The sequence below is a fragment of the Pongo pygmaeus genome, chromosome 11, assembly GCF_028885625.2.
Source record: "Pongo pygmaeus isolate AG05252 chromosome 11, NHGRI_mPonPyg2-v2.0_pri, whole genome shotgun sequence".
Taxonomy (NCBI): domain Eukaryota; kingdom Metazoa; phylum Chordata; class Mammalia; order Primates; family Hominidae; genus Pongo; species Pongo pygmaeus.
This window is the reverse complement of record NC_072384.2, coordinates 29473179-29498550: the sequence shown is the minus strand read 5'-3', so window position 1 is coordinate 29498550 and position 25372 is coordinate 29473179. Positions and strand designations below refer to the sequence as shown.

Below are 25372 nucleotides of genomic sequence, written 5' to 3'. Positions count from 1 at the left end.
AAATCACCAGAATTAAAATAGAATATCCATGAAATGTTCTAGATATTAAAATTGCTCTTGTCACTGTGCACACCAAGATTTAAAACCTAGGGCCTCGTAATTATTCAGACAATTGTTTTGGAAGTTCTTGTGTTTTCTCTATTTGCTATTGTGTGTTAATTCTATAGCATGCTAGGATACACGGGCCTTATGCCATCTTTCACCTTCTTAGTAGAATGTTTGATCTAAACAGCAATTTGGCTTGCCCTGGACAATGTTCTGCTTCTCCTAACCACAGAAACATGGTTCTCTGGAAGGTTATAGTACCACATGGGTCAGCAGTTTCAAGTATTTGGCATTAAAGACATTGTAAAGCGAATTATAAATAATTTTATCCTGAATTATCTATATCATAGGCACATTGTGACATTGTTTAGTTTGCACCGTTGTTCCTGTTGTTGGGGCTATTGTTGATATTATTTTGGCAGACTGTGCTATGTTCAAATTGAAACTCTTTCTGGAACTCTCAGTTACAAGGTTATTATTATCGCTGTACTATTTACAAAAGAGTTGCCAAGACTGGTGCACTGGAAGCTGTGTTCCACTTATCAATTCAAAGGAATTTTACTATCGTTTCTACCATTAGTGAATCTGTGAGCTGTGCTAGATAGAATCAGAGAGATTATCTAGAGATTATTTTATTGATCACCAAATGCATTTTTGTAAAAGTAAAGACCCCAAATTGAAGCTCTTCAAACAGTCAGTTGGTGTTACTAAAATGGCCTATAGTTACAGTTATCAGTCTCTTGAGTATGCAAAATGTTATCTCAAACCCAAACCAATTTTGTGGTATGGAGACAGATTATTAAGTAGTTGAAATATTTTTGCTGAAAATATGGATTTAAAAGCATCAATACCAAGCGCCATGGAATTTCCAAATGACAACTTGATATCGATATAATAAAACAGAAAAAGCCATTAATAATTGAAAGCAATAAAAACATATGCCTTGAATAAAAACAACTTGAAGCCCGTAAATAATACAACATGGCTATTCAGTGATCATTCTGTAATATTAAAGTTTCAAAAGGCATCCTAACATATTGGGTTTTTTGTTTGTTTCACATGTTTCCTGATCCAGATTTATATTTTTGAAAATAATATCTACTACCAACCTGATATAAAGAGCAGTTCATTGCGACTGACATCTTCTGGAAAGGAAGAAATAATTTTTAATGGGATTGCTGACTGGTTATATGAAGGTGAGTTGATCAGATTTAGTTTCAAAGGAAACAAATGACATATTTTTATACAAAATCTACCAAAAAAATCTATTCATTCTGGAGCAATACTTACAGTACAATTTCTTCTCATTTTCTCTCAAGATTGCCCTCATGCTTTCATATCTTTGTGTGTGCTTATATTTTGCGTGGTTGAGATTTACATCTACTTACATGATTCCATGTTTGGTATATGTATGTACATATAGGCTAGATAGATATTATTTGTGGGGACAACTAATGAAAGTAAATGGTTACCTTATGTCACTTTGGAATTAGATGCTGAATTTTTTTCTGACTCTCTGGAAAAGAAGAAACAGAAACCTTTATTTCTAAAAAAAAAAAAATGCATAAAAAGCCATCTGATTTTAGTTATTTCCATTAGGGACATTCTCTCACACTTCATAAGCTATTGCAGAGGGAGCAAAATAAAACCCACATAAAGAGTTATTTTCAATATCTATTGAATCAAGTTTTAGTAATAGCTGAGAATATAAAAATAAATCAGGTGATGAAAATTTATCCAGTTTTTATCACGTACCAATTATCAGCTGAGTTCTAGATATAGATTGCCTGGGGAAGACTCAAAGTATGAGTTTATTACCTATGTTTCAGATGCTTCAGCTGACTTTGGCAAAATATGTCAAGATTTAAAGTAAGTCTACTTTATTATAAATTATAAAGCTATGAATCATTCAAAAAGTGAATTTTATTTCATGGGCAATATTTGCAAATGTAATCTCTCTATCTCAGATTTGATATTTTTAATTCTATAAGAAAAGTGAATAATTTAGACCAATTATTCATTCATTCATTCTTTCACTCAAATGATATCATTGAAGGCCTACTGTATTCCAGGTAGGTGTCTAGGTACTAGGATAAAAGACGGAGCAAAAAGTACTGCTCTAATAAACTGTATATTTACGTGAAATATTTTGTTAGGTGGAGCTATTTTCTTAAAGAAGAGATGTTGTAACCCTTGAGATTTATATGCGTATGTGTACATGTATATTTATATCTATAATAGATTTCTGTGTACATGCCAGCATCAAATAAGATTTTTAGAGGCTACAATTTATTGTGAAGAGCAGTGAGAGCTTCCACGAAAATATCAGCAGTAAGTATGATGTGAAAGTATATATTAGAAAAAGAAATACACAGGTAAGGAAGGTTCATTGGTTGAGAGTCACAGAATCTAAATCTGGCTTTTCTGTTCAAAGAGATAAATTACTGGAGGGGACTGGGATGGCCCCCAGAATTTAATAAACAGGTGGACAACACATTTAAAATCTGGTTAGTTCTGGCAGTCTAGGTGGCAGGAGCTAATTGAAGTGCAGAGACTAAGACGTGCCCTTTTTCTTCAAAATATTATTGGTACTGTGCGACACCCTGACAGATAAAGAAACCATGTTAATGCAGTGTGGTAAGTAGTTGAACCTTAATCAACACAGAATTCCATGGAAGAACAAAGGAATGATATCATTCTAGGGATTTGCAGGCATTTTTTCTAAAGGAGAAACCCTGGCCAACCACAGTAGCTAAAGCCTATAATCTCAGAGCTGTGGGAGGCCAAGGTGTGAGAATGATTCAAAGCCAGGCGTTCCATACCAGCCTAGGCAACATAGCAAGGTTTTCATTTCTACTAAAAAATTTTTAAAAATTAGCCAGATGTGGTGGCATGCGCCTGTGTTCCCAGCTGAAGAGAGAGGATTGTTAATGAGAGAGGATTGCTTGAGCTCAGGAGTTGAAGACTGCAATGAGCTATGATCCAGGCCCCTGCACTCCAGCTTAGGCAACAGAGTGAGATCCTTACCTCTTAAAATGAGGGAGAGAAAGAGAAAGAGAGAGAGAGAGAAGAGAGAGAGAGCATCTGAGTCAAGCCTGAACAGTTAACGAGTGTTATGCATGAGAAGAAATTAGGAAGGAAAAATCTAAGCAGATGTAACAATTTGCAAAAACCCACAAGTGTGTCCCTAGGGAACCAAAGTCTCCTTGATATAATTGGGCCATAACATTTGAGATAAAGGAAGGTAGCAAGAACCAAGGGATAGTGACCTCTATCAATGATTTGAAATTTCAGTTATTTTTCTACCATTTAATAGGAAAACTAATAGAACTTTTCAAGTAAGGGAGTGACAAGATTGGATCTTCCATATGAGTAGATTTTTTTTTTTGCCACAGTGGGAACCTGGGGTCTAATAGTAGAAAGAAACGGTGAGCGGCTGTAAGGCTTCTTCTGTGTTCCATCAAGAGATAATGAGCAATGGAACTAGGGTTAAAGCAGTAAAAAGGAGGAAAGATTCTAAAATTGAAGAGACAATGAAATATATAGGTCTTAGTGGCTAAGCAGATGAGGTGAATAATAAGAAGTCAAGGATGATTCTGTGTCTTCTGGTTTGGGTCACTAGTAACTAGTAAGTAGTGGTGGCAGACATAGTGAGCAAGCATTAATGAGGAGCAGTGGGTTTCAGGGAAGAGAAGACTAGATTAGCAGCAATGTGGGCATTGAACCATGTACTGACGTGCTCCCTTGGTGATAAAAGGTGGTCTGTAACATCGATGAAGTTTTCAGTCAACTGAGGGTATACTCAGTGTAGATCATGCTTATTGTGCTGCTCCATCCCAAATTAAGATGACTTGGGTCTCTGTCCTATTGAAAAGGCTTCATACATTTATAAGGAAATTTTAAGGAGAAAAATTAGGGATCATTTCCTGACAAATACGGTAATTTTCTTAACTAAAGAATAAAAATCTATGTATTTGGTCTGAGAGTAAACTGTTTGTAGGGGTTGTGGAGAGCAGAACAAATGGGTAATACAAACTTTTGTGATGATGTTGTAGGTCTGACACATTCCAAAGGGGAAAGGAAAAATTATAGTTTTTGCCATACTTTGGGCTCCTATGTTGCAGATAACTAGGAAATGCTGTACGTGTATGTGATTTAATCATCACAATGTTTGCGCATCTAATCATTTACTAAGAAACTAAGACATGTCCAGTGCTGTGGCTCATGCCAGCAATCCTAGCACTTTGAGGGGGCGAGGTGGGCAGATCACTTGAGCCCAGGAGTTCAAGACCAGCCTGGGAAATATGACAAAATCCTGTCTCTACTAAAAATACAAAAAAAGGCCAGGCGTGGTGGCTCATGCCTGTAATCCCAGAATTTTGGGAGGCCAAGGCAGGCAGATCATGAGGTCAGGAGATTGAGACCATCCTGGCCAACATGGTGAAACCCCATCTCTACTAAAAATACAAAAATTAGCTGGGCGTGGTGGTGCGTACCTGTAATCCCAGATACTCGGGAGGCTGAGGCAGGAAAATCGCTTGAACCAGGGAGTCGGAGGTTGCAGAACCGAGATCATGCCACTGCACTCCAGCCTGGCAACAGAGCGAGACTCTGTCTCAAAACAACAACAACAACAACAACAACAACAACAACAAAAATTAACTGGGTGGGGTGGTGGTGTAGCGCATTGCCTGTGTTCTACCCTACTCTGGAAGCTGAGGTGGGAGGATCCCCTAAGCCAGGAAGTTGAGGCTGCAGTGAGCCAAGATCATGCCACTGCACTCCAGCCTGGGCAACAGAAGCGAGACCCTGTCTCAAAAGAAAAAATTTAAAAAAGAAACCAAGACTCAGAGAGGATCAGTGATTTAGACATGGCCTCAGAGCTAATGAGTGGGAGAGCCAACATTTGAATGTGTGTCTTTTGTTCCTAAAGCCAGGGCTTAGTCACTAGTCTACTCTACTTGTTATAGGGGGATGTCCTTCACTGTTCCCCAAGACGCAGCACACATTTTGAGACCTAAATTGTCAGATTTCAGTGATCTGTTTCCTCAGCCAAAGACTCATCCTACTGTCCTTGGACTTACTCTAATCCTCACTGCATTTCCAGGAGGAACCCTACCCATGACGTCAATGTTAAGGTTTGGCAGAGGGATGTAAGCTATTCAGATGTTTTTGATTTTCCCTCACTATTTTGACTGCTATCCCCAACCTCTGCTTCAAGAGTTCCACATGCACCTTACCCTCCCACTATCACTTTGCTTGTGGAATGTGCCAGGAGCTCCCAAGCTCCAGACCTTTTTTTCCCCTTTAATGCACTCACTGAAACACAATGATGTTGCCTAGGGAATGCATATAATTTCAACATTATGTGTGTGATACTCTGGTGTGGAGATTTCCCTTTTGTTACTTTACAGGAGTCAATTACAATCTAAATTAGCATGTATGGGAGACACAGAAAGTAACAAGTAACATTTCAACTTCTTTAAAATTGAAATTTACCTTTTGTAAATGTCATAGAGAAAAAGATGAGAGAAAGAGTGACATAAAAGACAATAAAATGTTTTCACAGTAAGCTTTAAGGGCATGTCTTAATCTTTTAAGACCAGGCCAATCTGTAAGAGTGGCTGCCGCTCCCAACTAGTCACTAAATAGAGTCCTTAAAAGTGTCAGTTTCAAGAATCTTTGTCTCTACTTTTAGTATTGTTTAGTTCCTAAAGAAAGTAAAGCAATATAAAATATAATGCATTTTAAACAGTGAAGTCAGAAAAATAAGAAAATGCTCAAAACAGAAGATTATTTAAAATATAATTCGCACAAAACACGTATAATGTTATTCACATAAATTGCTGTATTTAACCTAGCAATGTTAATACGATATCGGATCAAAGTTTTACTTTAAAAACTTTTAAAATGTTACTAAAAAGAAAGTTTACAGTTACCCACTTCACAGCTTTGAAAATTTTCATAAAGCATTTAATCTATTAAATAGGAAAAAAATGACTCACTTTCAATTATTTAAGCATATAGAATAATGGAACTAACATGCTTAAGTGATTCACAGATATATTTTAGAACCTTGTATATTTAAGGGATTATTCCTTAAAGTTTAATCCAACAGCTGTGGAGCAAATATATCTGCCAGGCATTATCTAAGAGCAATACAATGAGAAATACGGGTTTCCATGTCTCGGGTATTTCCAACTTAGTGTAGTGATAAACAATAAACAACTATTGTATTGGGAACCATTTGGAGCATAGTAAATATAAATATAAATGGGATTTATTTCACATACTAAATAGAATTATAAGTAGAACTAAGTCTGATAGGATGGAGGAATGTCAGGTGCTTCATAGAAGACGTGGGCCTTGTGTTGGTATTCAAGAATGACAATAATGAAAAGGTGAGGAAAAATTCACGAGATAAGCAATATTCTTATCAGCAGATTCTGATTGTTACACTTTTTTTGTTGAAATAAAACAGGGAAAAATGCCTATTTTCACATTCATGTTTGTTTCACATTAATGTTTCACATTAATGTCTTTTGGCGACATGAAATTGCATTCATTTCATCATTGATTCAACAAATATTTATTGAGCACTTACTCAGTGTCATCTATGGGGCTGCAGCATGGGAGTCACAGGAAGGCAGGGTTATCAGTAGTGCTGAGTCTCCAGAGGTCAAACAAGGGAAGGATTCCAAAGCTTTTGTTGGATTTGCTCATAGATCATTGATGGCCTTGACAGGAGTAAAATCAGTTAATTGGTGGGGCCAAATCCAAGACTGCAGTGGATGGACATGTAAATGGGGAGTGAGAAAGTTATGAATACAGACTATTCTTTCAAGGAATTTGACAGTGAAATGCAGAAAATTAAAAAAAAAAAAATCAACCACAGGCCTGCAGAGCTGCAAGTAGCATCCTCAGGAAATCCTACTGGTCTGAACTGACAAACTAAAAATGGAAAAAGTCAGTTTGCTTTTTACAATAACACATTAATCTAAACACAATGGTTGTATCTCAGTATTGTGGAAGTGCTTTGTGTTGTGGCTATGTTTTTAAGTGTCTGTGATATAAAACCACATGTGCTGAAAACTCCATCTGCTCTGCAGTGAGATTTTCTAAATCAGAGTAATAAAAACGATGAAGAGCCAAACCTACACTAAATTGCAACGAAATGCCATTTGTAAAAATAAATTCTTTGTAAACAATATAATATAATTAACATTGGAAGTTCCAATCCATGAGTAAATGTGCCCATTAGTTGCAGTTAAAGAAGCTTGTACCTTATCCAGGATGACTGTTAAGCAAATGCATATTAAAGATTCTTTTATTTACCTCCTTCCCATTCCAGGTAGCTTTATTTTTCCATCTGAAGAAAATCACAAGGCTCTCTATATGATTATTTTGGTACATTAGCATTTTTATGGGGAAGAACATTAATCATATGTCACTCTAAAATAAATGAGAGTAGGCGATGCCTCATTTCTCTTGAAAAGCGTACTCAAATTTGGGTCAGGCTTATTCTTGGGAAGTACTGGACACACATACTTCAGCACCTATGACAGAACCTGTTTCTTAGAAATCTAGAGTATTGATTTTAGCCAGTGGGGTATCTTTGTATCTTCAAATCTCATAGAACTTTGAGTCTATGGTGGGGCCGGGCATGGTGGCTGACACCTGTAATTCCAGCACTGGGAGGCCGAGGTGGGCAGATCAACTGAAGTCTGGAGTTCGAGACCAGCCTCGCCAACGTGGTAAAACCCCGTCTCTAATAAAAATACAAAAATTAGCTGGGCCTGGTGGTGAGCACCTGTAGTCCCAGCTACTTGAGAGGCTGAGGCAGGAAAATCACTTGAACCCTGGAGGCAGAGGTTGCAGTGAGCTGATATCATGCCACTGCACTCCAGCCTGGGCAACACAGTGAGACTCTGTCTTTAAAAAAAAAAAAAAAAAAAAGAACTTAGAGTTTACACTCAATTAGCCCTTAGCATGCATATATATACACACACACGTATATGTATATTTTTTCTTAATGTGTCATATGTATAACTCATGTCTCCTTAACCAAATTGTAAGTTAGTTGTATAAATCAGTGTCAATATCACAACTGAAGAAAGTTGGCACATTCAAAAGGGAGTAATTCAAGGAGTTTAAGCTATGAAGGGGCCCCTTATCATGAACAAGGTAAATGCCACAAACCATGGCTTGTAATGGTTTAGCCATTAACAGCCAAAGGGGGAAGGGGACACAGCAGTCACCTGAAACTAGGAGAGAATGCTATACAATTTTTACAGAAATAGAAGCAGTGGCTTTTGGTTGGGCGAAGGCAAACTCACATAATTTAGACGCATGGGAGATAAGAAAATAAATTCCATGCACTCACTTCCTCCCTTCATTTGATTTGCCGGGGTTTCATAGTGGTCATACCCAAGAAAAAGTCAAAGAACATAAGAATATTCTTATTATTCAAATTAAAAGCTAGTGTCCCAGGAAAAGAAGTACATAAAATCTAATCTGCTATTGTTTCATTGCAGGATGGTATTAGTCCTGTTATATATCTGAAATTTGTAAACATAGCCACCACTTGTATTTTTCATAGAAGGTTGTGGAAAAATGCCCCCCTTAATAATAGTAATAATAATAAAAGCTTATTATGTGATCTTAGTTGGTAATTACAGTTGCCTTCTTCAAATGTTCATTCCTTTTACTTTTACTTTCTGTCAGCATGCTAGAGAGGTTATTTAACAGGTGGGTCAGGCCAAAATTTCATTCCCGCCAAATCTTACTCGTTTCCATCCTTTTCTATTTTTTTTTTCTTTGACAGAGTCTTGCTCTGTTGCCCAAGCTGGAGTGCAGTGGCACAATCCCGGCTCACTGCAACCTCCAGCTCCTGGGTTCAAGAGATTCTCCTGCCTCAGCCACCCACCACACCCAGCTAATTTTTGTGTTTTTTTTTATTTTTTAGTAGAGATGTGGTTTCGCTATGTTGGCCAGGCTGGTCTCTAACTCCTGACTTCAGGTGATCCACCCACCTTGGCCTCCCAAAGTGCTGTGATTACAGGCGTGAGCCACTGCACTTGGCCCCATCCTTTTGTTAATTGTGTTGTTACAATTTCAGTTTTCCACCAACCAGTACTATTGGGCAAAAATGTGTTTGTGACTCTCCTGAGTTCCAAATGTATTTCTCCTTGCCCTCCTTTGCATAGCACATATATATCTTTTTAATTTTATTATTATTAAACTTTAAGTTTTAGGGTACATGTGCACAACATGCAGGTTTGTTACATATGTATACATGTGCCATGTTAGTGTGCTGTACCCATTAACTCGTCATTTAGCATTAGGTATATCTCCTAATGCTATCCCTCCCCCCTCCCCCCACCCCACAACAGTCCCCGGTGTGTGATGTTCCCCTTCCTGTGTCCATGTGTTCTCATTGTTCAATTCCCACCTATGAGTGAGAACATGCAGTTAGCAAACATATTTTTATTTCTGGCAGATGAGGTCCATCATCAGACCCAGCTTAGTAAATGTTTTGTCTTTTTTTTGGGGGGGTTGCATAATCAGCCCACAATGGTGGGGAGAAAATTTCAGTTTCCAATTCAGAGGAATAGAATTATGACTATATTCCTGGTGGATACCCTCGTCCTTTAGGCAATGGACTTCTAAATTCAACAACTTCAATATTATGGGAATGAGAAGCAAATTGTGTTCTGTGGGTTATTGGTGTGATAATAAAAGATAATACTACTACTTCTACCCCTTAGTGCCTAGATCTGTACCTCATGGCTATACAGGTGGGACACACTGTTAAAGGATGAAATCCGGGCTTCAAGGTTATTGCTAAACAAATAGTGCCAAAACTGAGGTAGAGCAGACTATTTTACTCCTCTATCAATCCAGGTACATATAGCTACTGGGGAACATGATGAAATTAGTAAATACCACCACTGAGCCCATGGTGCTTTTTTGCCACAAAATATTTCCTTTTTTGAGATAATGTAACGTGGATTATTATGGTAATGGATAAATGTTTCTGTAAAGAGTAGTGCTGAACAGATCCGTTGGCAGCAAAAGCAAATCCACACCCAGAATATGTGTGTATTTCTGTGATGACAAAATGCTACACTGTCTTGATGGAAAGGTTTTCATATAATTCATGTGCCTTCCTCATTACATTATCTCAAAAAAGGAAATATTTTGTGGCAAGAAATTCACATGCCATCAGCTCTTCCCCTGAGAAGTGATCCTATGTCAAAGGCTCAGTGATGGCCACTACCATTGGCAGGTAATGGTGGGAGCCAGAGGCTGACGGACATGTACTTGGCAGTCATCTTGTCCTAAATTTTTCCCCTTTCTGGTAAGTCAATTCACTTGTTTTTCCTAAACCTCCTTGTCACTAGTTTTCTAATTTTATTTTTGCCACATCCCTGATAGGTGGACCCTTATTAGTTACTGTGCGTGAATCAGGACATTTCCATGCCTAAAACTAAGTCTTCCACGAAAAACGGACAACTAAGTATTCTGTTCAAAATCTTACCAAATGGGAAGATTTCTCTTTATTATTGTCTTTCAGTGCCACTCCTGAGTCAGATTCTAGTACGGAGCCTACCCAATTCCAGCTTGTTGTTGTACATCCTGCAGACCTGCCATACACCAGGCCTGCGTTTATTTCTCCCTCGCCAACTTGTGTTGGAAAACATGCTTTGTGGCACAGATGTGAGATGAGGAGAGGGGATGAAGCAGAGAAGGCAATACAATGGGCAATCACGTTTGTTTTCTGGCTCAATTTCACTTTTATTTTATAGTAGAATGGTGTGTGTGTGTTCAGTTCTATGGTCAGTGGATCAGATAGCAATCAGTTAATGATGGGCAGTTTGGGTTGCATACTCACTTGGTATCCCATGATGAGGCTAAATGTTTCTACTGGAGCCCTGGAAAGAGCTGCTCTTGAAATAGATAATATTTTTCAATACAAGCGACAATGATCTTTTTTCAAATCTTGTAAAGCCTGTCCTATGATTGTCATATGGAGAGTCCCAAAGGCTCCACACAGCATCTCTATTTGCCATGGGCACTGACATTGCCATTGGATCTGCCGCAGTCACAAGGTTCAGGACATAGAGGAGGTTGCAACATGGCCTAGACCAGTTGCAGGGCCCCCTGGTACACCGATTCTACTCAGAACTAGCAGCTTTACAGCTTGCCTGGGATATAGAACAGAGAACATATGTCAATGAGGCTTATGTTGTTTTCAAAGTCCAAAGAATTCAATTCGTCTTTACTTTTGCATAAGCACAATTGTAACAATTTTTCTCTCACTTTAGAAGAGATATCCCAGTGTATCCCAAACTACTAAATTTCTAGAAACATCCCCGGTGTTGCACACTTTTAAATTTTAAAGAAATTTGTCTCCCATTCTCTACCTCTATGCAGAGGAGGTCTAGTTCCCTAGGATAGAGGTTGCCTCTGTCAGCAAGAAGATTTGTCAGAATTTTGATGTTCAATATCTTCAGCCATAAAATTAACCACATACAGCAGCATTCAACCATAATGTGTTATTTATAAGACTGGCCCAGAAATCATAACTATACTGTATGCTTTTGTCCAAACATTCTTATCCTGTGTGTTAGGGTCCCAATCCATCTTTATGAATATCTTTGTCTTACCTTAAAAGAACAAATAGAGTTGAGCCTCTAATATGTATTGCAGCCCTGTACCCATTCCTATGTTCTCTTGGACTGTGGCCATAGTTTCCCTGAAACTACAGAAGAGACAGACTCTTCCAAAGATACCATCGTGACCTTTTGTTCTGCATGGGCATTCCTAATTTCACAATCATTGTTTCAAGCTCTCTTTTTTTCCTGTGTACTATCTCTGGGGTGACAGAAGAACCATGGGAACTTGTTCCCTAATCTTTACAATCATCATTGTTGTAGCAAGTAAGTGCTACAACACTGACTTGCTATAACTAGAGATGCTGTGTGGAGCCTTTGCCACTCTCCATATGACAATCATAGGACAGGCATTACAAGATTTTTAAAAAGACCATTGTCACTTGTATTGAAAAATATAACCTATTTCAACAAGCACTTGTTCTCCCAATGCCTTTTCCCTCTCCCTGTATTTTATTCCATGTCACCACCACTGATGATTGATTACTCACAATTCCATCTCTTGCTATGGATTGTCTATGCTCCAATTCCCACCTGAGAAGGTGATAAATTCCATTTGTACGTATAGATAGAGAGATGACAAACGTAGTCTCAAAATCTAATTTTGAGGGTCTCTTCTGAGTCTGTTGCTAGTATTAACTTCTGTATCTGTCAGAGTCCCAAGTGTTGGCACATTCAACAAGATGCTTTGAAGATAATTTATTTACAAAGTGAACATTTTATTATCTTTTTATTTACAAGGAGAACATTTGCTAAGGTTAAGGGGTAGGAAAACCACAAAGGAAAGTGATATAAACTAAGCTAGTAGCAGCCAAGTTGTTTGCACTCCTATGACCATGAAGATGAGCCATTACTAGACACAGAAGGAGAAATTTGTGTAGAGGTGGCTGCAGTGACAGAAGTAGTGACATCATTTAAAGTTCACAGCCAGCCTGAGGTAACATTGTAGGATAGAACCAAGAGAATAAATAACCTGACTTTACTCTCCTTTTTATAATCTTCTGCCAAAGGGAAGCCAGAGGACATGGGGGCCATTTTGATGTCATTCATATGGGTTAGCTTTCTGGACCAGAAAGTGGGAATCAAAAAAGTGGATAGTGGATCTTGAATTAAATGAAAAATACCCAGTATACTTCTTATTCCATTTTCTTAGAGCTTAAAATAGTTTGATGAATCTAGTGGGCCCTCAATTTGGTTGATGATGATAGAATACAAATATGATTGCATGCAAATATGAATGAATCATGACATGGATATGGTTTTAGGCCACATCTCACTCTTCAATCAGTGTTCTCATTCTGATTACTCCAGTAGTGCTTTCATCTGTTCTGTCTACATTGCTGAAAATCCATGAAATCCTGACTTAGGTGCTTCATTGTTTCCTTCCTCTACAGCTGCTCTTCCTGTAATTAAAAGGGTAACTCAGAATTAGAGAATTTTCGGGGAAGTTAATAAAATTCAATACACAGTCTAGAAAATGTAGGTGTACAATGGAGATTTCAAGGACAGATGTTTGTGGGTCACTGAGCCCACATCTCTACAGTTGGTGTCAAATAACACTCATTTATTCTAGAGGAACTCCTGCATTCTCACATCGCCCACTGGTGGTCACCGGATGGAGAAAGACTCGCCTTCCTGATGATAAATGACTCTTTGGTACCCACCATGGTTATCCCTCGGTTTACTGGAGCATTGTATCCCAAAGGAAAGCAGTATCCATATCCTAAGGTAAGTAACATGGAAGTACTATTTTGTTCCTTCTCTCTCTGCACTAGTGACTTGACGGATGGTATTCTTGGTTCTTGAACAAATTGTCTTTGGAGGAAAACAGAAGTTTTCCTTACTTGTCAGACTCATCACTTTCGAGCTCCCAGTAGTCTATACACAGTGCTTGGGTAGAGAGAGGTAGAGATGATTTGAAAGTGTGTGAACTTTCACTTTTGTTGCATTTCTTTCCTATTGATGCTCACTTTTATTTTTTCACACCTTACAGTTGAAAGGGGAGAGAGAAGCAATTAGGGGTGTACTGAGGCCAGGGCAATGTTTTGTCCAAGGCCTATTCCATAATAGGTGTTACAAAGGAGGGGAAAGTGCCATGGTCAAATACATTGGAAGTTCTTAAAAAAAAAAATCTAGCTTCTTTCAGATGATTTCTTAGAGTACTTAATGTGCTATATGTTAATGTATATTATAAATCTTCTATAAAAAATAGACTATGCATAAAGAATCTCCAGTCTGAAATACATTAAGCATAAAGAATCTCAATAAAGAAAGGACCAAGTATAAAAAATCACCCATAAAGAATAGACTAAGCATAAAGCATGTATTAGTATTAGTATCAATATCAGCATTAGCTTGGCAGAGCATACTCTAGAACACACTACATAAAATGCTGGTATGGAGTCATAGCCATGGGTAGGTAAGACAGATGGAATTTTTCATCAGGTGAAGAAATATGGCAATATGTTCCAGAGAGCAAAACTATTTTCAAGTGTTGGGCAAGGCCTCTATAAAAGGGTTGCAAAAACATCTGGATTGTACTGTTTTTTCCTCTGTATGCCATCTTTAATTACTTGAGATCTCTTTTAAACACGTATTTTTTCCCATTGTTTATATAACAAAGAAGAAGGCTCATGTGTAAGGCCCCCAGTATATTAATCATGTAAAGATGTCTTATAGGAAACTTGTAGAATTTCTCTTCTCAAACACCTCCTAATTAAGTAAGAGAGGATGTTGATCTCATTTAGAAGCCATTTTTAAGCCATTTCTTTAGCGAGTTGTACTTTGTTTTTTTCAAGCACAATAGGTTTTCTACCATTTAATTCATGCACTACATTAGTTAGACAAGCTCCTGGGTAGATTCCCATCGCCCTCATTACTCTAGCCCTGTCAGGGTGGGGGTGAGGTCAATCACACTTTCCTTCTGTTCCCACCAGCCGCCATATTCATTTTATCCAAAGGCAAGAAAAGGAGGCTTGAATATGGAGGATCAGAGATAAAATGAGCATATTCCTCAGTAAGATTTCTCATCCACCTTCCTTCCACAGGTTGTAGTATTCAATGCAAGATTATGAAGAATATGATTCCATGATTTTAAAATGTAACTTATAGGGTCTTCTCTGGACATAGATTAGAAAGCAGATATGCTCGGTGCTTTTTAGGAGAACACAATGATTTAACTTCACAAAAAAATAATACGAAGAGTTTTTTTTTATGGTATTGGGTTTTTTAATTTTATTTCATTATTATTATACTTTAAGTTTTAGGGTACATGTGCACAATGTGCAGGTTAGTTACATATGTATACATGTGCCATGCTGGTGTGCTGCATAAAAGATTTTTATTGTACTCAAAGAAAAGAACTTCTGCTTTCTCCAATTATAGATTTAGCTTTTTTTTTTTTTTTTTTTTTTTGACATGACAGTTTGGACCTATACAACATACCAGCACTATTTTTTCCCCCAGAGAAAACCTGAAAAGTTGCCCCAAATATATTAATTCTCACTTTGTTTGATTTATGATAATAAATGTTCACCTGACAATTTAAATGTGAAATGGAGAACTAGTGACATACTGTGAAAGGCACATTCAACTGTTCAGTGCACTGCACAAAGGAATAAAATAATATCCAGCTCCTCGGTGCACTGCACAAAGGGAATACAATCACATCTGATTGCTCAACACACTCACAAAGAAAATTCAGTCAGTTCTGTGGAAGGGACAACTGTTTGTAACTGATTTCCCAAAAGAAATGGGATTTTTTAATTCACATAGTAAAACCATATGCATTAGCTGCATGCTCAAATTGCCTTCTTAGTTCTAGACTCATGGTGCTTGAACTTGGCCATGCCTAGGCCTCATAATTTTGACTAGATTGAGACAAACAAACGAACCAATGGAAGCATTTGAGGAAATTAAATTATGTCAGCAATAATTCAGAAGATACTGGATATGAACCTAGATACTTTATCATTTGATAATGTCTTCTAATAAATTAATATTGCTTAATAGTAAAGATAGGCTTAACATAATAATCTTTGTTTATTAATTGTAGAAATCACATGTCCTAATGATAAACTTTATGTTTTCGGGGAGACTTTCCACTTGTTTGTTTTTTTCTCATTTGGTCTTTATCACAATTGTCTCAATTTTACAAATGAGCAAATAGATTCTAAAAGGCTTAGTGCTTTTATACAAGTCACAGTTATTTTAAGAACAGAGAAAAAACTCAAATCTATTGATTTCATCCCTCTCTATAAAACTACCACAGGTCAACAATTTGTATTTCCAAAAACACAGCTGGAATCCAAACATCTCCTTGTCAAGTTAACACATATATATGGAGCTCTGTTTGCTCCATTTACTCCTAATGACTTAGCTACATATGGGTGCCATTCTTAGCCTCACACCTGTCATTTTATATATATGCAAATAATATGTATAACTATATATGATAACTACCATTAATATTTTTTAGAAGTGAAAAAAAATGCCTCTAATAGGCAAAGCCAAAAGAAAGAATTTCCAGTCCTCAGGTGATTTTTAGTAGGAAGACCTGCTCACCTACCCAGGTACTTAAGACAATAGGACTGTAAGAAAATAATCTGTTTTGGTCCTTGTTCTTAAAACAAATTTCAGTATCATTTTGGGTATGTTACTTCAATTTTCAAATTTTTTGTTATCTACTCTGGTTTCAAGAAATGTTTTGTTAGATTTTGCTGTAACAAATGTATTGTTTCAATTCACTCTTATGCAATAAACTTTCAAAAAGTGCTACTTTGGAAATTGAAACAACACCTAGAGTTTATACTAAATTGTGCCTTAAATTAAACTAGATTAAAATGAGTATAGCAAATACCTAATGTGGTCAGATTTACTAACGAAATACAGTAAACAAATATATTTGTATTTTACTTAATTCAGCATGATTCAGAACTCATAAAATACCCTATCATTAGCAATTCAGCACAAAAGAGATGCACGGTTCTATCCCAGTAACCTCAGGTTAATCTTTTTAATTAAAACATTATCTTGTTTAATGACAATCTAGTTGCCAGTAAAATAAGGTTAATTTTTATTGAGGCTTGTGTTTCAGAATAATGGAGAGGAGAAATTTGTGGATTTGCAGTCTTCACGGCAAATGTAACTGTAAAAAGCAAATAGATGAAAACCCTCTAATCTGCAAACTCTTGAAATGATTCAAATATTAAAATTTACAAATGAACTTGTGATGTGTGCTTAATTTCAAAACTCCATGGAAAGATACAAATCTGCGATTTTAGAATGCTGGACTGTTGAATTTTGGAGGCAGCCTAATGCTTAGTTGAGATGTTCACATTTTGTCTGAAAACTGGCCACATGTGTGCACAACTTTTACTTTGTGATAAGCTTATAGCGCTGCTGACATAAAGAAAACTGACTTAAAGATGATAACTGATATGTCTTTAACAAAGTATGCCATAAAACTGTGCATCATTGGTAAGAATTCACAGAAAGATCTAATTTAATTTAATTTCCCATTTGCTTTAATCAGTGTATCGAATGATAAAAAATGGAAGCACAGCTTTTCACTAACTAGAAGATTTAATGTCTTAACAATAATTATCATTTTAATTCACTACCATATACTATTTTAGGCACTTTATATAAATCTTTTTATTAGTTTATGAGATATTCTCATCTACAGACAGGAAACCTTCAACTCAAAATTTCTGATTTGTGACATATTCTCAAAGAAGTGTTTGTCTCATTTTTGACAAAATAAGACAAATAAAATGATACTTGAGAATCTTTAGCATGTGCTCATAGCCATGCCAAGCAAATAACAGAGTGAACATTTGGACTCAGGTTTCACGGACTTACACATTAAGCTAAGCCTGTTCTCAAAATGTGGTCCTTTCACCAGCATCATAGGGTATCAGCTTCACGCTGGAGGTGGACTGCCTTCAGCAGTCAGTAGCTTAACAAGCCCCTCAGGACCTCTGAATGATTGTGATGCTGTCTAACTTTACCACTACTGAGCTGTTACATAGATAGATACATAAATAGATAAGGATACAGATAAAGATCAATGTTTTATTAAAATTTGCACACTCATTATCTGGGAATTTTGTAAAAACATATTTGTAGGCCCACACTGAGAGATTCTAATTCCAAGCCTAAATATAGGTTTCAGATGGGATCCATGAATGCGTTGCTAAGGTTCCAGGAGATGCTGATTGATGCTACAGTACAAGAACAACACTTTGAATGGCACTGTTAATACTGTGTCAGGCTCTAAAGTTTAACATACCTGACCCAGCTAGAGAAACGGTAGGCTAAAAATTAAATAGATTAAGGCCATTATTTTCAGGGAGAAACACGACAACTAAATTAAAACAAGATTGATGTGAAAGAGAGCTCCTAAGAGTCACAGAAGGCTAAACTGCCTAAAAAATGTTCCCAGGCACTGTTGGGCTTGGGAACAATGAAAAGATTTGCAAATTCTGATACCAGAGCCATTGGTGTGCGGCAGGCTCATAGCTTATCTTCCAGGAAGCCCTTTACTCTATGAACCAATTTCATAATCTGTCTTAATGGTTACCTCATTTCCATAGTGGAAACCTTTCCTGACTTCTTTCTTTGGCTCAAAAATTCTAACCTGTGAATGATGTACTTCCACAGATGTGCTAGTCTGTTTGGATATCCTAACAAAACATTTATTGAGGAACTCTTGCTGGCTACTGTTGGAATATATTATGTTGATTCTGGTCCTGATTTAACTATGGGTTTTGTCAATGCCAATTCCTTAAACATGGATCTTCGTCATTTTTAAATCAGTTTTATTCCCTTTAGGTTTTTTATCAGATTTTTAAATTCAACTCACATTTAATTTCCTTTTTCTTTTCTATATATCTCATGTGGACTTCTTTAAGCATCAGCCACATCATAAGGATAATCGCATAATGTTTAGAAACATATTAAGCCACAAGTAATCAAGTAATTTGGCACATCACTGATGTGGTTATTCATTCATTCATTCCAACTGCTTGAAATATGTCAATGAAAGTTCTCATTCCTGCCCCTTACTCACAGTGTATTTGGCAAAACTTTGAAGGCCATTGTGTTGGAATAAACAGAAAGTGCAATATTCGCATTGTAGTTAAGAACATCCTAGGTTTAAATACTAACTTTCTTAGTTTTAGGTATTTCACGTTCACAGTTTGCTTAGATTCTCCATTGTGACCAAGAAAATGTTTATATCTTACGACTGTAGTAGGGACATTTAATTTAATAATTTGTGCAATGCCTTAGTGTCTACTATGTGCCAGAAACATGCCAACTACTATGCCTGCTAGTTATTATTTATTTAATAAAGTGTTGATTCACTGAACTCAAATTAAATTATCCTTGCTCTCCTTGCCTTTCTGTTCCTCATGCCAGGTACTCAGTGAGGACAGTCCGCCCATGGCCCACCTCCCAAGGGTCGTCAATTATGCAAATGAGTCACCCAATTTAGTAATTAGTAATGTTTAAAAGGAAAGCCCAGGAGATTACTGCGATAGCATATATTAGGCTTTTGGAATTTTAAGCTTGGGGCACCTGGTTTGGGTAGGCTTCTTTCTTTCTTTCCTTTCTTTTTTTCTTCATTTCTCCTTTTTTTTTTAATTAGCCAAACCTTCTTCCCATTGCATTTCATATCCTCTAATGTGAGTAGCTACTTGATCTACTAGTTTTTTGTTTGTTTGTTTGTTTGTTTGTTTGTACAGCCAGCCCTTCTGGTGCCGTTTTAGGGAAAGAACACAGTAGCACTGCCTAATGAGTGAAGTCATAATGATTTCCTATCACCTTTAACTGTCTGACGAAAATGCTTGAGAAGCAGCAATCTTCAAAAACAATTGAAAGCAATCATGTTGTCGAATTTAAAATCATTTCTACTTCAGAGAAATTAAACTTTTTTTCTCTTCTAACACAAAACAGTAAATGAATCAAAAATCCTTTTCTTTTTTGCCCAATATATTCTAATGCTTAATGTACTTGCAATATAACTTTCATTTTCTCAAAGGCAGGTCAAGTGAACCCAACAATAAAATTATATGTTGTAAACCTGTATGGACCAACTCACACTTTGGAGCTCATGCCACCTGACAGCTTTAAATCAAGGTATGCAATTTCAATTTCACTTTTATGGGGAAATAGATATTTTCACTCCAATTATCATTTTGTTGCAATTCAGATAGAGATGTGATCAGCTCAACAAATCCACTTGAAAATAAAGCTGAAGTTGCCTACGTTAGTGAGGAATTAAGTCATTCTCGGTGTCTGGCTGTTCCTAAGAAGCATTTAGCTCCAAGGTGATTATTAGCACCATACAATGACTGAAAAGGCTGATACTGAGAATTAGGTCTTTTGCTGGAGATGTGACAGAGATGGGAACAAAGGATCATTTTCCACTGAATTTTCTTCAAGAAAATAGTTGCTCCACATTTTTTTTGAAGGTGTTCATTAAAAGTGTATAATCTCTCTGGAATTAGTGAGTTTTTACAACTTTCTTCCCACAGTTTTGCCAAAGATTCTCTAGCTTTCTTCTCCAGAGACATTTAATAAATTTTTTTTCAAAATATCCTATGTATGAAATATTTATATTTAAGAAACTTGATCAGGGAGAAAATAAACACATTTTATTGGGTCAGAAGCATAATTTTAATATTAGCAAAATCTTTAGTAGTGAACAACTAATTATATAATCATGTGTATTTTGAAATCTAGCATGGCATCATACTTCAAAAGTGATTCTTTCAAATACTAGAGTCCTTTGGAAATTTATCACAACCCTAGAGATGGGATAGGCAGCTGATTTAGAAAAATGTTTTCACATTGTATTGAATGATGTGGGGCTAAGTTCAAAGTTTATTTTGATGATATCGATAGTCAGGGTGATTGGTTCCAACAGATATTTCATTCAAATGTTGTTTCATTGACATTATTTAGAAAAAATTTCATCCCAGTTGGTCATTTTCACAGAGAGTGCAGCCTGATGTGTGTGGAAATTTTACCTACTTGAAAAGGTAATAAAGGTTTATGAACTTCTCCTTCTACTGATGGAAAAGATAAATCCCAGCGGAGTAAATGTTTGAGATTAGAGGCTCAGGACTGATTGATAAGAAAAGTAGAAAATGAAGTAAGGATTCTTTCATCAAGTTACAGAGCATTTCATCCACGTTGGATGGAAGACCTTAAAGATAGGCCTGAATTGACATATAATGTAATAAAGTTGACCAAATGAAATAGTAACATTTATTTCTGAGCTTGATCTAGCAGCCATGAATGGTTACGTTACAAATGAAGCAATGATGGATACTACTGACATTTTATCTGGTCTCTAACTCTAATCTTTTTCTCTGGTTTGTTTAATGCTATGGAATAACAGAAAAGGGAAATAGACTAGGAGTGTTTGATTCACATGTCTACCACCATTTCATTTGTCGCATTGAATAAATCACTTTACCTCTCTCAGGACTGAATCCCCTTGTCTTTTTTTTTTTTTTTTTTTTTGAGATGGAGTCTCACCCAGGCTGGAGTGCAGTGGCACAATCTCGGCTCACTGCAAGCTCCGCCTCCCGGGTTCACACCATTCTCCTGCCTCAGCCTACTGAGTAGCTGGGAGTACAGGTACCCGCCACGATGCCCAGCTAATTTTTTGAATTTTTAGTAGAGATGGGGTTTCACTGTGTTAGCCAGGATGGTCTCAGTCTCTTGACCTCGTGATCCACCCGCCTCGGCCTCCCAAAATGCTGGGATTACAGGCGTGAGCTACCGTGGCTGGCCCTCCTTGTCTTGAAATAATAATTTCTAATTTTTTTCCTTTCAAAAAAATTTTTGCAATAGGAATCAATTTTACAATATCCATGTTTCTTTCTAAAAGGAGCTCTTGATTCCTGACCTTGTTTTTTTTTTTTACCTATTTGTATAAATATAAACATATATACATTGAATTATTAATAACATACTTTCTTCATGTCCTATTAAGTTCATCAAATGTCCTCTCTTCTCTTTGATGTTTGTGTTGTGTTCATAGCATAGTTACCTGTATAGTTTGAAATACTGCCTAAACTCTCAATAGCAGAATATTTAAAATTAATTCGTTTTATAATAATTTACATGTTTATGGTTTTTTTTTAGTATGGTACTTAAGCATCTGGTATATTTTTATAATCTTTAGGTTATCTGTGAATTGACAGTCAATAAGTGACTGTCAATTATGTTTCTCAGTACAGTTACAAACTATCATTTTTTCTTTTTCAGTTTATTTGTTAGTAATTTTTTTCCGCCACACCTAAACCACAAATACAATCATCTCTTAGCTTTCTTCTCTTAATAAAATCGCCACAATGACTACAACAATAATTGAATACATATATGATTATGTCTATATAAGGAGGAATAATAGTAAGATAAATATAGAAAGATTTTTTTCATGACTTGCACTACCTTATAAACCGGATTCTCTGACCTCCACACTGGAGAACAATATTTTTTTGTTGTTTGAATTGAAGATCTTAGGTCCTTTTTTGGTCTGTTTGATTGTTTATTTGGATGATTGGTTTACTTATTTATAATAACTAGTGTTTATCACTGTAATAGAAAAAGTTCTCCAAGCTAGTATCATTATCATTATCCCTTCAACCCAATACGTATACTCACCAAAGACTGTAAAATACATTTTAATTAATTTATATGATGTAAAAAGAAATTAAAAGGATAAAATAATCTACAGAAAGGCATAATTTCTTCTCCTAATTCTTACCCTCATACTATCTTCAGTTGTTTTATTTATTTATTTGTTTGTTTGATTCAGCTGAAGTCATTTCATCAATTTAGACGAGTGCAACTTTTCTTCAATAGTAATTCAGTTCAGACTCATCTTATCACCATTAGTTTATCTTTAACTGAACCACAGTCTGTATCGATTCTGAAAAGAATATAGCATGGTAGGAACAAAGATAATGCCCCTTCTTGAATATCCCCAGAACCAGTGGGAGTTAGATGGGTTACCTCATCTTGGAAGGAAGAAACATTTTGCCAAATTGTTGTACTGTGCACTTAAGGTATTGCAATCACACAATATTAGAAAATTTAAGTGTGAATTTTAAAATATATATTTACTTTCCAGGGAAATTTTATCTTATGATAATGAATCATGAAGATTTTCCACAGATTGGATAAGTGACATTAATTTGGAGAAGTGATACATGGTCATTTGTGTAGACCTCTCTAGTCTGAAGAGTAAAAGTAATGATTTGTCCTTGGTTTCTTGTTACTCTATGTCTTTAGCATTATTTTACTTCTTAGAAACCTTTCTGTAGTCACCTGTCTTTTGTGAACCATTGTTCTCAACCTGCGTCACTGATTTAACATGGTCATTTTGCCCCTTGACTCTGGGCTTGACACTGTCATGCTTTCTCTCCCTATTTCTTTAAGTATATCTAGCCTACATATCTTACTCTTCCAAGGAATATCTGTGCCTTCCAAGAAAATCTAATTAATAAATTAACCCATGTTCATGGAAGTGTCCTGAATAACTCTTCTTAGAAGTAATGCATAGTTATTAATAGAGGTCTTTGGAGAACACTAGCTATAATTTGGTCATGAATACCATCACAATATACTTATGGGAAGACATCACAGATTATCTAGAAGAGAATGAGCTCAAAGTAACTACATTGCACAAATATTTTGGTATAAACACAGAGCAATGATTGGACAGGAAGGCCGTGAAAACACGGTGTAACTGCTAACATAACTGTCTGCAGGTGATGCTGGGGCCTCCATTCCATATAACCTTGTGGACAATTAGATCTTCTGTGCCAGACCACCCAGCTGATAGAAAGTCTCTGTTGACTTGAGTGCAATCCCTCTAACTAGCTTGTCTCTGTCTCTGTGGCTCAAGAGGACCAGATCCTCGAGGACTTCCTGGGTAATCCAGAGCCATGGAGACTAGGAACAAGCAGGAAACCCAGTTATAAGAAAGGGACACTTCTGCTGGCCACTGGTCGTGGAACACCAGATCTAATGTGTTCATGAGATGGAGTTCCAGGAGGAAAGCTACATCTGCAGCAGGCAGGCCAAGGAGTGTGACATTTCCAGGTAAGGGTGCTTCCCTACTCCCTCGTTCAGAGACAGCCTGAATACTTATGAGTAAGCAGGATCAGTCAATATGAATCACAGGGAGATGTACACCTAGGCTCCTGGGGCAAGAAAAGAAAGGATATAGGAAGTGATTGAGTTAATAGATGTATCTTTCCTTCCTGCCTATGTGTCAAGCTCTACTTGAGCTTCCATTTTGGCTATCTCCAACACCTTCATATAGAAATTTCAGTGGTTTGAAATGGCCGTTTGTTAGACTTTACAAATTAAAATTTGTGGAGAGCTTTCATTCTTCAGATTGTGTTTACTATTTGAAAGGTCATTCTTGGGTATAAGTAAGGTTTATAATGAGGTATCTCACATCAGATTATGCTTTGCTTATGACCATAAGCCACATTATGTAAAAACAGACACAATAATCACAATATTTATCAAAGAGAAATATAGGTATATTGCTGTAAATTAATGATTTTCAAGTTAACAGTTTACAACTAAGTTAGTGTTCCCTTAAAAATCAGTTATTCACCACATTTGTACTCGTTGGCTTTTCATTCTTTTCCAGAGATTAAGTTCTTTTTTTTAAGTCAAAATTTGACAGCTTAGCTAATAAATATATTCTGTCATGCCTGAGAGGTGATGCAAAGATGTTCTTGTAGCATTTCATTTGAGACTAACTTTGAAAAGGAAAGCTCTCAAGATGAATATTTAAATTCTGTTTTGTTGTTGGTGGTATTTATTTTTAAATTATTCATGTTAGTTTGTTACCTCATATTGCACAAAATATAATATTATGGCAGGTAATTGAGACAAATTTCTGATTAGATTAGAAAAGCAACTATATAACAGTTCAATATAGATTTTACCAAAAAATATGATCTTCTTGACTTTGCAGTCTCTGGTTAGTTGTTTACAATATTCAAATTAATTTTTTACTTCAAATTTCAACAACATTTATATCAATTATTCAGCATTTCAGCACTTATTTTCTGATTATTTATAGTACTTACTATCATTTTTCTCTAAGCTAAATTCTCTAGAAAAATCTATTAAAGGTTAATACTTCATTTTCTACTTTTTAATATTCACATTGCTAAGTATAATGGTGTATGCAAAATAATTGGCTTAAACGAAACACAGTGAAAGTGAACAGGACACTGTTCTTTGCAGGATCACAAGGCCTATTGATATGGACAATGATTATACCTAAGCCAGCTGCATCTTTGATTCAATGTTGCCTTATTAACTCTACTTCGGGCACTTTATGTTTGATTTTACCGGGTTTAAAGGCAGTTTTCAAGCAGAGCTCAGCTAGTTGTGGAAGCTGCCAGATGTCTTGAAGAGATTGTTGAAAAAAATATGACAGCCTTCCTTGTATGTCAGGTTATGCTTGCCCTTCTACTGACATCTTCACTTTGATAGGCTAACAGGTTTTCTAGAGGAAACAGTAGCTACTCGGTAATGTTAGATATGTAACATTCATGTAGTTGTATATCTAACCCAGATACCTCTAAAGACAGGCGATTTGT

At 36.4% G+C, this 25372-nt stretch overlaps 1 protein-coding gene across 3 annotated transcripts in view; it reads left to right on the top strand.

Annotated features, from left to right (window-relative positions):
- The window catches only part of DPP10 (dipeptidyl peptidase like 10), a 704745-nt gene that overhangs the window by 573715 nt on the left and 105658 nt on the right, over positions 1–25372 (top strand). For 2 of the 3 annotated variants that reach the window (XM_054478149.2, XM_054478150.2), the window contains 3 exons: positions 1121–1241; positions 13294–13448; positions 19765–19862. In XM_054478149.2, coding sequence (XP_054334124.1) covers positions 1121–1241; positions 13294–13448; positions 19765–19862 — 374 coding nt within the window. Of the gene's footprint in view, positions 1–1120; positions 1242–1892; positions 1915–13263; positions 13449–19764; positions 19863–25372 lie in introns of those variants that run through there. The other variant, XM_054478151.2, reaches the window with a different exon arrangement.